Genomic DNA, 12,435 nt, shown 5'->3' with positions numbered 1-12,435 from the left:
AAATCCAAGCCACCCAACGCCTGGAGGAAGAACACCCCATCTTCCACCTTGGGATCCTCCAACCACAAGGCATCAATATCGACTTCACCGGTTTCCTTATCTCCTCTCCCCCCAGCTTGGCACTGCCCTCTTAAACTCTCCTACCTTCCCAGCTATCCACTCCCCCCTCCTCTCTGACCTATCACCATCACCCCCCACCTACATCCACCAATTCCCTTCCTAGCTATCTTCTCCCCACCTCCACCCTTCCACCCTCCAACATTCCAGATGAAGGACTTATGCCCAAAATATCAATTCTCTTACTCCTTGGATGCTGCCTGACCTGCTGTGTTTTTCCAGCACGACTCCTTTTGTCTCTGGTTTCCAGACTCTGCAGTCCTCATGTTTTCCTATCTTTGATGCCAATTTAGTGATCTTTGCTGAAAGCTACATGGCTACAGCCTTGGGGTGAGGATTAGACTCATCTGACATCTATGATAGCGTTGTTTAATGATACCCAAGTAGACTCTGCTAAGTTGGTCAAATGAAACTTTCTGATTGTAGCACATCTTTGATCAGGTACAGGAGGGCAACCCATTTTATAAAGGAAAAAGTGAAACAAAGAAAGATGCCGAATTCATCTCTTTACTTGGCTACATTTTAATTATTTGAAAAAAAGCATGAATTTTAAGTGAATATTATCCAAATTAAACATTGTGATCAGTGATTAAATATTTCCTTGGAATGACCTTCCCTCTTTGGTTTCGGAATTCACATCACATTCAAACGAATTTTTCATTCCAGGAAGAGTTGGAGTATTACTTCACTAACCAGATTATCTGTCAAATTGACATCTAAACCAGCAGAAATTGTGTATTTGAATGAATGAAAACATAACACAAGAGTTTCCATTGAATGCTCGTGCTATTTCACTTCCCTCTCCTGATTAGGCTTTCATATTTATTTTTCCCTTGAATATTGCTCAATCCTGTAGCATTCTTCTGGAGTTGAAAATGCATATTGTCACCTTCTCATCTGAAACATTACACATTTCTGTTCAGTTTAAGGAAGCAATGAAACCTGCTTTTATTTGTATCATACAGCACATTATGTCTGCAGCAGCCCTTCGAAATCATGTAAGGATTACATTGACTAACACTCGGTCCTATTTTTGGTGGGCGTCTAGGCTGCTAATCTTGGTATGCCTCAGAAAATACCATTTGGCTTGCAGTCAGCTGCAGTAGACACAGATGTCCAGAACAAGCAGCATGAGTGAAAGTGTTGCATAATTTAATAGCTGCTTAAAACAATCTATGTAAGTTGTTGTAACTCATTCAATGGCAGGGAAAGGAGGCAACTTCACATAATCACTGCTTGGGGAAATAAGATAATGAGCAAGGACAAACACGAAAAAACACTTTAATCCATTTGGCAAGTCCAACCCAATTGTAATATCGAGTGTATTACAATAGGCCTTATTTTAATGTATTCAAAGCTCATCCACTTGCACAGAATTAAAATTGGGCCCATATGTACGGACTTTCCTGATCCTTGGACGCTGCCTGACCTGCTGTGCTTTTCCAGCACCACTCTGATCTAAACTTTGGTTACCAGCATCTGCAATCCTCACTTTTGCCATATGTACTGACAGCCCAATCAGAAATCATACCAACTCCCAGGAGAGGCAAATAACTTTATTAAAAAGTGCAGACTGAAAAATTACATATGCGTCCTTAGGCAATGGGCCCAGTACAGAAGACCAGGCTGACTCAGTGATGTTATACAGTATCTAACTCTGGTACTGTGTGATCATCATCTCAACCGGATACTGTTCTTGTTTCTGCTGGAAGGAATTACATAAACCAATGACTGAAAGGTGACAGGTTTAACTGTGACAGCATTACAGACAATCATTAAAATATGATGCCATCAGAAAGACATTAATAAAATATAGTTAGCTTGTAAATTCAGCGCAGGATGTTAGAGCAAAAATGCATTGTATTATAGTGTGGTAGAATGTGATTTTCTGCAAGAATAATTATTCATCAACTCTATGCCATTGTGGAGATATGCCATTAAAAGCCAGACACTTCCCTCAAGGAACACAAGACTCAACTTGAATTGCTGTCTTGTCAAGTCACAGTAGCTAACTTCATCCTTGCTTTGGGGACAGTCAAGGATGACGGAGGGAGCCCTGAAAAAAGATGCAGGAGAAAATGCTTTAAAAAGAAGCATCAGCCTTAAAGAAAGATGCCAGTTCCTGACACCCAGGAGCTTGGTACAATAACAGTGAAATCATCAAATCCTGACAGTGTGGAAACAGGCCCTTCAGCCCACCAAGTCCAAAGAGTAAACCACCCAGACCCATTCCCCTACCCTTTATTTACCCCGGACTAATGCACCTAATATACACTTCCCTGGACATTATGAGCAATTTCCCACAGCCAATTCACCTATCCTGCATATCTTTGGATTGTGGGAGGAAACTGACACAGACACGGTAAAGAATGTGCAAACTTCATTCAGGCAGTGACCCAAGGCTGGAATAGAACCAGGTCCCTAGCGCGGTGAGGCAGCAGTGCTAACCACTGAGTCACCATTCCACCCATACATCTTTGATTTAAATCAAATTAAAGCATGTTAAAAATCATAAAAACATCAAAACAGATTTATAAAATCATGAGGGGCATGGTTAGGGTAATTAGACTGTGTCTTTCCCTTAGGGTAGGAGAGTCCAGAACTAGAGGGCATACGTTTAAGGTGAGAGGGGAAAGATTTAAAAGGGACCTAAGGGGCAACTTTTTCATTCAGAGGGCAGTACGTGTACAGAATGAGCTGTCAGAGGAAGTGGTAGAGGCCGATACAATTACAACATTTAAAAGACAGGTATATGAATAGGAAGGGTTTGGAGGGATGTGGGCCAAATGCTGGCAAATGGAACTAGATTTATTTTGGATATCTGGTCAGCAAGGATGAGTTGGACTGAAGAGTCTGTTTCCGTGCTGCACATGTCTATGATTCGATGTGGAAAAATATTTAAATTGGGGAAGAGAAAATTTCTATTAAACGAAGTATTGAATATTTTTTAACAGAAATTTTCTCTTTTTAAACTAAAACAAATCAGCGTTGCATTGCATATACTGAAAGAGAATGGAGGTAAGCAGCCGAAATTTATCATTGTACCATGGTGTCAGCTGACATTGTTAAAAAAAGAAACAAATACCAATGCACTAATTTACTTTTTTCCATTGCACCAAATATATCTGATGTTAAATGTTGTTTTTCTTGCTTGTCAATCTTTGCAGTAAACATAATTGGAGCTAACCCACACGTATTTTTGGATGAAGTTCTGTCTTCTCATTGGGGGAGAAAAGGATGAAACTGCAGACAAACAGGTTGATAACGAAAATTTAAAAACACAAGCACTGGAAGAAAACAAACAAGAAACATCAGAAAGGGATTAGATTATCCATTACAGTACCATGTGATTCTAATATGGCAATTTCTTTCAGTTCCCAGAGTGAACCATTAGCAATGAAGTCAAAGACCACAAAACAGCGAGAGAATGAACTGAAAGCAATAAAAGATTTGAAAACAGTCAAAACATGTGTCCCTGTTTCCAGAGCAGCTGCATGTGTGAACCTCAGTGAAAATGCCCATCATGTGCCATGCAAAGAAATAGTTCACCTCGCAAATACCACTAAGGCTTTCTGCAGTCAGACAAATGACAGCTTTCATGTTCAAAAGAACCAGGGGTCAGTAGATTCTATGAAGGTGGACACAGACAGAGGTGCAGAAAGCAAGAAGAAGAAAAAACCAGTCAAACCAGAGGGGAAGAAAGGAAAGCGGAAACAGGCTCTGGATCAAGCAGTAGAGGTTGTGGGTCACCAAGTGACAATGTCTTCAGCATCCGAGACAAACACTTCAGGTCTGTGTACTTTAGATTTACTCACCTAATGTTTAGCTTTATTGCTTGCCTTTGTCCTCGAGCTCCTTATCTATTGGAGAGCATGATGCAAACTGCAATTTATTGAGCAGCGTAGGTAAGGGTATGTTTAGAACTTGTCCACAATAGCAATGTTTTAAATGTACTAATTTGAGTCTGTTTATATTTGTACTATCATATAAAAATTGAACCTCCAAAAAAATCTCTCAATCCTCTGGTCACTCTGGCTTTAGCCTCTTGGCCATTCTTCCTCCCTCTTTGTTCCACCATCGCTCCACTTTGTTATCTGCCATATCGTCTGTCTGTCCTGTTCCTTTAAGATGCTCCTTTTTAACCAAACCTTACTTCTTCTTTTCAAATCTCTTTTAGTGTTGAGCATGTGTTGTTCTTGGGAGGTATCTTGGGGTGATTTCTCCAAATAAAAGGCAAATGCAGATGTTAAATGTGAGCTGCTTTATTTGTGGAATCCATTCTGTTAAGCACAATGGAAATATGAGCTGCAGAATTGGATTGCATTAGCATGTGGTTCCAGAGCTTCAGATGTTGTCTTGGTTACTAGAATCCAGCCTGCAGTATGCTGCATACTAAGCAACAATTTACTGATTGAGTTAACACAGGCATTGGGAGAGTACACAGTAAGCACATGGAGTAGGCAGATGTGAGTCCAGTGGACATGTAAATCTGTTTGGGCAGATTTACTAAAACCCACTATTAACCTTCACCTTAAAGTGGCTGGCTGATGGCAAGGGTTTGCTGGCTTGAGAACCAGCTTTGCATCCCAACCACACTTGCCTAGAATCCATATAAAGAGAGCCATGTGGCCTTAAGAAGCACCATTGGGTTGAAGGAACTGTTCTGCTGTTGTGAAAACAATAGAGGAACCCAAGAGTACTCAGGGAGCAGGTGTTTGGATTCATGGTTGATGAACCTCCACACCAGCCCTATTTGTAAGGTTCAGGCTGAGTTCCAGGTTGTTGACCCAGCGACTATGAAGGAACAATAATATTGTATACAGTAATCAGATGGCATGTTGCCTGGAGAGCAACTTGAAAAAGATTATGGTAACCGCATCTGCTGCTCTAGTCCTCTGAATTAGTAGAAGTTGCAAGTTTAGAAGGTGTTATCTGAGGAGCTTCGATTAGTGACTGCAGTGCATCTTTAAAACAGTACACACTGCTGCAACTGTGTATTGGATTTACAGGGAATAGATGTTGAAGATGGTGGATGTGATGCCATTCAAGCAGATGGCTTTAGTATTGTTGGAGATGCACTCATGTAGGCACATGGACAGTATTCCATCACATCCTGCCTTGACCTTCAGGCATTGAGGAGATAGCAGATGAGTTATTTGCTGCAGAATTCCTAGCCTCTGGCTTGCTTTTGTAAAGCCTTGGTAATTGTATAAGACTAAGAGAATACTAAATAGGAACAGGAGTGGTTATTTCGGCCTCTCAACCATGCTTTGCTATTCAGTAGGATTATGGCTGATCCAACATTCCTCATATCCACCTTTCTGTACTTTCTCCATAATGCTTGATTCCCCTGCTGATCGAGAATCTGTCTATCTCAGCCTGTAATACACACAAGGATTCTGTCCTCACTGCTCTCTATGACAAGGAGTTCCAAAGACACTCAACTCTTAGTCTTAAATTGGCGCCTCTTTATTCTGAGATGATGCTCTCTGGTCCTAGACTCTCCCCTTTGACCCTGTATGTTTCAATGAGATCATGTCTCCAGTGAGTAGAGTCTCAAACTGTTTAACTTTTGCTCATAAGATAATTTCTTCATGTCAGAGATCATCCTAGTGACCCTTCTGTGAGCTGCCTCCAATGAAATAATATATTTTCTTAAAGAAGGGGACCTATATAACTGGTCCAGTAAGAAGTATTGTCAGAAGATACAGCAGGATATAGATAGGCAAGAGACTTGGGCAGGGAAACAGTTGATGGAGTTAAATCCAGACAAATGTGAGGTGATGTATTTTAGAAGATCTAGCGCAGGAAGGAAGTATACAGTAGCATCAATATAAAAGAGGGATCTAGGCATACAAGACAACAGTTCCCTGAACGTGGAAACACAAGTGGATAAAGTGGTCAGGAAGACATTCGATATGCGTGCCTTTATCAGTTGTGGCAAAGATTTTCTGGTTAATGGTAACCCCCAGGATATTGATTTTGGGAGGTTCAGTAATAGTAATGCCATTGAATGTCAAGGGATGATAGTTGGATTCTCTGCTAGTCATTGTCTAGCATGGGTGTTACTTGCTACTTATCAGCCCAGGCCTGGATATTGTCTAGGTTTTGCTGCAAATGAACACCGCCTACTTCAAAATCTGAGGAGCTGCGAATGGTGCTGAACATTGTGCAATCATGAGTGAATGTCTCTGTTTCTCACCTTATGATAGAGGGAAGGCCATTGTTGAATCAGTTGAAGGTGGTTAGCCTAAGACACTATCCTGAAAAACTCCTGCAGGGATATCCTGGAGCTGAGATAGTTGGCTCCAAAAGCTACAACCATCTTGCTTTGTGTTTTGATGCCATTCTCTGTTGAAAGCTGCCTTAACATCAAAGGTAGCTCCTCTCACCTTACCTCTGGAGTTCAGCTCTTTTGTTCATGGACGTGCTGGATGTTTTGAGGAGATACACACAGTTGGTGAGGTTTGCAATGCTTTCTGCAATGCTTTAAGCAGTGCAGCCTGGCTTTAAGTGGTACTGACATTAGTTTGGGTCTCCTAGGTTCGCAGCTACTCAGCCATGCACTACTCGGAACGCAAATTAAAAATTAATGTGAACATTTTTAGTCAAGCTCCCAGTAACTATTATTTCTAGCACAAACATTCCTTAATTAAGGAATAGTGTAGTTTTAGTTTTCATAGAAATTGCTGAGCTACTGCTTCAGCCTATATCAACACTATTCTTTGATTTTTGGGAGCCAATGTCTGCTCTGGGTAAAAAATGAGGTCTGCAGATGCTGGAGATCACAGCTGCAAATGTGTTGCTGGTCAAAAAACAGCAGGCCAGGCAGCATCTCAGGAATAGAGAATTCGACGTTTCGAGCATAAGCCCTTTTGTCTGCTCTGGGTAAAAAATGAGGTCTGCAGATGCTGGAGATCACAGCTGCAAATGTGTTGCTGGTCAAAGCACAGCAGGCCAGGCAGCATCTCAGGAATAGAGAATTCGACGTTTCGAGCATAAGCCCTTCATCAGGAATAAGAGGGCTGAGGTTGTTGAATATCCTGACCAATTTAATCACTTCCTAACCTGGAGAAACTGAAACTAACTGCTGCTATCAAATTCACCACTTTCTGAGGTCTAATGTAGGTCGTGTGTGAGGATACAGTATGTGCACTTGTTCACTTTGTAATCTCCTGGCAAGTTAAAAATGAGTACTGTTCCTGCTTCAACTTGCTTGAATGCTCCAGGAATTAAATGCTGCAGGAATTCTTAAACTAGTACTGTGAGATCTTGATTTCTGATCTCTAAAATCTTTTGCAAGAATTCCTGCCCATAGCAACATTCCATCCCTTCGAACGGCTCAACAGGCAGGAGTGAGGAAGTTCACTGAAAAAAAAGACTTTGGTTTTTCATGACCACTGGATGTCTCAAAGCCTTTACAGTTGATGAAGTACTTTAGAATGTTGTAATGTAGACAGTGAGGTGGTATGAGTTGGAGGTGGCCTGGGGAGAAGAGATGGAATGTTGGGGAGGGGGGTCACATGAATGAGTCATAAAGTCATCCAGCACAGAAACAGACCCTTTGGTCCAACAAGTCCATGCTGACTATAAGCTCAGACTAAACTCATCCCACCCGACTGGCCAATATCCCTCCAAATATTTCTTATTCATGCACTTACCTGAATGTCTTTCAAATGTCATAACTTAGCCCCATCCACCATTTCCTCTGGAAGTTCATTCCACATATGAACCACTCTGTAGGAGAATGTGAGGACTGCAGATGCTGGACATCAGAGCTGAAAAATGTGTTGCTGGAAAAGCGCAGTAGGTCCTGCATGTCCTTGGAGTGGGAGGGAGAGTTAAAGTGTTCGGCTACGGGGCGGTTGGGTTGGTTGGTGCGGGTGTCCTAGAGGTGTTCTCTGAAACGTTCCGCAAGTAGGTGGCCTGTCTCCCCAATGTAGAGGAGGCCACATCGGGTGCAGCGGATGCAGTCAATGATGTGTGTGGAGGTGCAGGTGAATTTGTGACGGATGTGGATAGATTCCTTGGGGCCTTGGAAGGAAGTAAGGGAGGAGGTGTGGGCGCAGGTTTTGCATTTCTTGTGGTTGCAGGGGAAGGTGCCGGGAGTGGAGGTTGGGTTGGTGGGGGGTATGGACCTGACGAGAGAGTCGCGGAGGGAGTGGTCTTTCCAGAACACTAATAGGGGAGTGAAGGTAAATATATCCTTGGTGGTGGGGTCTGTTTGGAGGTGGCAGAAATGACGAAGGATGGTACGATGTATCTGAAGGTTGGTGGAGTGGTAGGTAAGGACCAGTGGGGTTCTGTCCTGGTGGCGATTGGAGGAGCGGGAAGTGGAGGAGATGCGGTGGAGAGCATCGTCAACCACGTCTGAGGGGAAATTGCGGTCTTTGAAGAAGGAGGCCATCTGGGTTGTTCAGTATTGGAATTGGACCTCCTAGGAGCAGATGCGGCGGAGGCGAAGGAATTGGGAATATGGGATGGCGTTTTTACAGGGGGCAGGTTGGGAGGAGGTGTAATCTAGGTAACTGTGGGAGTCAGTCGGTTTATAGTAAATGTCCGTGTTGAGTCGGTCGTTCGAGATAGAAATGGAGACGCCCAGGAAGGGGAGGAAGGAGTCTGAGACGGTCCAGGTAAATTTGAGGTCGGGGTGGAAGTGGATGAACTGTTCAACGTCCTCGTGGGAGCCCAAAGTAGCACCGATACAGTCATCAATGTAGCGGAGGGAGAGGTGGGGGGTGTGGTGCCAGTGTAGCTGTGGAAGATGGACTGTTCCACATATTTGACGAAGAGGCAGGCATAACTGGGGCCCATGCGGGTGCCCATGGCTACTCCTTTGGTTTGGAGGAAGTGGGAGGATTGGAAAGAGAAGTTGTTCAGAGTGAGGACCAGTTCAGTCAGTCGAAGGAGGGTGTCAGTGGAAGGGTACTGGTTGGGTTGGCGGGAAAGGAAGAAGTGGAGGGCTTTGAGTCCTTCGTGATGGGGGATGGAGGTGTACAGGGACTGGATGTCCATTGTGAAGATAAGGCGTTGGGCACCGGGGAAGCGAAAATCATGGAGTAGGTGGAGGGCGTGGGTGATGTCCCGAATGTAGGTGGGGAGTTCTTGGACTAAGGGGGACAGGACCGTGTCGAGGTATGCAGGTATGAGTTCGGTATGGTAGGAGCAAGCTGAGACAATGGGTCGGCCGGGGCAGTCAATGCCCAACAACCCCCATACCTAACTGCCCCCATGCCTAACCCCGCCCCCACTCCTAGCTCCAGCCCCACACCAGGTCCTAGGTCCCAGCCCTGCCGTATTTTCACCATCCCTCCAGACCTCCCCCTCTCTGAGGATGAATGATCAGTCCTCAGTAGAGGCCTCACCTTCATCCCCCTACGCTCCCAGATTAACGAGTTCAACATGCGGCGAGACATCGAACAATTCTTCTGCCACCTTTGCCTCCATGCCTACTTCTTCAACCAGGATTCTCGCCCACCCTTTGACGACCCCTTCTCCCACCTCCAACACACCCTATCCACCTGGACATCCCGTGCTAGCCTCTTACCCGCCCTCGATCTCTTCATAGCCAACTGCCGCCGCGACATTAACTGCATCAACCTGTCCACCCCCTTACCCACTCCAACCTCTCACCCTCGCACTCCCTCCGCTCCAACCCCAACCTCGCTATCAAACCGGCAGACAAGGGAGGCACTGACCTTTACACCGCTGAGGCTAAACGTCAGCTCACGGACACCTCTTCCTACTGCCCCCTTGACCATGACCCCACCTCCCACCACCAAACCATCATCTCCCAGACCATCCATAACCTCGTCACCTCAGGGGATGTCCCATCCACTGCCTCCAACCTCATCGTCCCACAACCCCGCACCGCCCGTTTCTACCTCCTGCCCAAAATCCACAACCCTGACTGCCCCGGCCGACCCATTGTCTCAGCCTGCTCCTGCCACACTGAACTCATCTCTGCATACCTCGACACAGTCCTGTCCCCCTTAGTCCAAGAACTCCCCACCTACGTTTGGGACACCACCCACGCCCTCCACCTCCTCCATGATTTTCGCTTCCCCAGTGCCCAATACCTTATCTTCACCATGGACATCCAGTCCCTGTACACCTCCATCCCCCATCACGAAGGACTCAAAGCCCTCCGCTTCTTCCTTTCCCGCCGACCCAATCAGTACCCTTCTACTGACACCCTCTCCTCATTCCTGATGAAGGGCTCTGGCCCGAAACGTCGAATTTCCTGTTCCTTGGATGCTGCCTAACCTGCTGTGCTTTAACCAGCAACACATTTTCAGCTCTGATCTCCAGCATCTGCAGACCTCACTTTTTACCCTTCTACTGACACCCTCCTTCGACTGACTGAACTGGTCCTCACTCTGAACAACTTCTCAATCCTCCAACTTCCTCCAAACCAAAGGAGTAGCCATGGGCACCCGCATGGGCCCCAGCTATGCCTGCCTCTTCGTCGGATATGTGGAACAGCCCATCTTCCTCAGCTCACTGGCACCACCCCCCACCTTTTCCTCCGCTACATTGATGACTGTATTGATGCTACCTCATGTTCCCATGAGGAGGTTGAACAGTTCATCCACTTTACTGACACCTTCCATCCCGACCTCAAATTTACCTGGACGGTCTCAGACACCTCCCTCCCCTTCCTAGACCTCTCCATTTCTATCTTGGACGACCGACTCAACACAGACATTTACTATAAACCGACCGACTCCCACAGCTACCTAGATTACACCTCCTCTCACACTGCCTCCTGTAAAAACACCATCCCATATTCCCAATTCCTTCGCCTCAGCTGCGTCTGCTCCTAGGAGGACCAATTCCAATACTGAACAACCCAGATTGCCTCTTTCTTCAAAGACTGCAATTTCCCCTCAGACATGGTTGACGATGCTCTCCACCGCATCTCCTCCACTTCCCGCTCCTCTACCCTTGAACCCTGCCCCTCCAATCGCCACCAGGACAGAACCCCACTGGTCCTCACCTGCCACCCCACCAACCTCCAGATACATCGTATCATCCTTCGTCATTTCCGGTACCTCCAAACAGACCCCACCACCAAGGATATATTTACTTCCACTCCCCTATTGGTGTTCCGGAAAGACCACTCCCTCCGCGACTCCCTCGTCAGGTCCACATCCCACACCAACCCAACCTCCACTCCCGGTACCTTCCCCTGCAACCACAAGAAATGCAAAACTTGCACCCACACCTCCCCCCTTGCCTCCCTCCAAGGCCACAAGGGATCCTTCCATATCCGTCACAAATTCACCTGCACCTCCACACACATCATTGACTGCATCCGCTGCACCCGATGTGGCCTCTTCTACACTGGGGAGACAGGCCACCTACTTGCGGAATGTTTCAGAGAACACCTCTGGGACACCCGCACCAATCAACCCAACCGCCCCGTGGCTGAACACTTTAACTCCCCCTCCCACTTCGCCAAGGACATGCAGGTCCTTGGCCTCTCCATCGCCAGACCATGGCAACACAATGCCTGGAGGAAGAGGGCCTCATCTTCCGCCTAGGAATCCTCCAACCACAAGGGATGAATGCAGATTTCTCCAGTTTCTTCATTTCCCCTCCCCCCACCTTATCTCAGTTCCAACTCTCGGACTCAGCACCGCCTTCTTGACCTGAAATCTTCTTCCCGACCTCTCCACCCCCACCCCCTCTCCGGCCTATCACCCTCACCTTAACCTCCTTCCACCTATCACATTCCCAACGCCCTTTCCCCAAGTCCCTCCTCACTACTTTTTATCTTTGCCTGCTTGGCACACCCTCCTCATTCCTGAAGAAGGGTTTATGCCTGAAATGTCGATTCTCCTCCTCCTTGGATGCTGCCTGACCTATTGTGCTTTTCCAGCAACACATTTTTCATGAACCACTCTGTGTAAAGAAACTACCTTTTGTGTCTTTTACAGACATTTGTCCTCTCACCTCTTTCATAAACATCTATAAGATCACTTCTCAACCTCTTACACCCCAGTGAAAAAGTCCCAATCTATCCAGCCACTCATGACTCAAGCCTTCCATTTCCAGCAATAGCCTGATAAATTTCTACTGAATCCTCTCCAGTTTAATAATAATCTTCCTGCAGAGGAACCAGCACTGCACACAATACTCCAGAAGAGCTCTCACCAGCGTCCTGTACAATCTCAATATAACGTCCCAATTCTGATACTCAAAGGTCTGGGCAATGTAGGCATGCATGCTCAATGTCTCTTAACCACACTGTCTAGCTGTGACGGAATTGTCAAAGAATTTTGTACCTAAACATCTCGATCTCTCTGTTCTACA

The 12,435-nt window shown here is 45.8% G+C and overlaps 1 protein-coding gene across 9 annotated transcripts in view; it reads left to right on the top strand.

Annotated features, from left to right (window-relative positions):
- The window catches only part of LOC132833495 (protein polyglycylase TTLL10-like), a 205,285-nt gene that overhangs the window by 85,085 nt on the left and 107,765 nt on the right, over positions 1-12,435 (top strand). For all 9 annotated transcript variants that reach the window (XM_060851811.1, XM_060851812.1, XM_060851808.1 and 6 more), the window contains one exon: positions 3,492-3,907. In XM_060851811.1, the coding sequence (XP_060707794.1) occupies positions 3,492-3,907 (416 nt within the window). The remainder of the gene's footprint in view (positions 1-3,491; positions 3,908-12,435) is intronic.

Source organism: Hemiscyllium ocellatum, chromosome 37, assembly GCF_020745735.1.
Source record: "Hemiscyllium ocellatum isolate sHemOce1 chromosome 37, sHemOce1.pat.X.cur, whole genome shotgun sequence".
In the NCBI taxonomy this organism is placed as follows: domain Eukaryota; kingdom Metazoa; phylum Chordata; class Chondrichthyes; order Orectolobiformes; family Hemiscylliidae; genus Hemiscyllium; species Hemiscyllium ocellatum.
The sequence above is the reverse complement of the archived record's forward strand: the minus strand, read 5'-3'. Positions and strand labels throughout refer to the sequence as shown.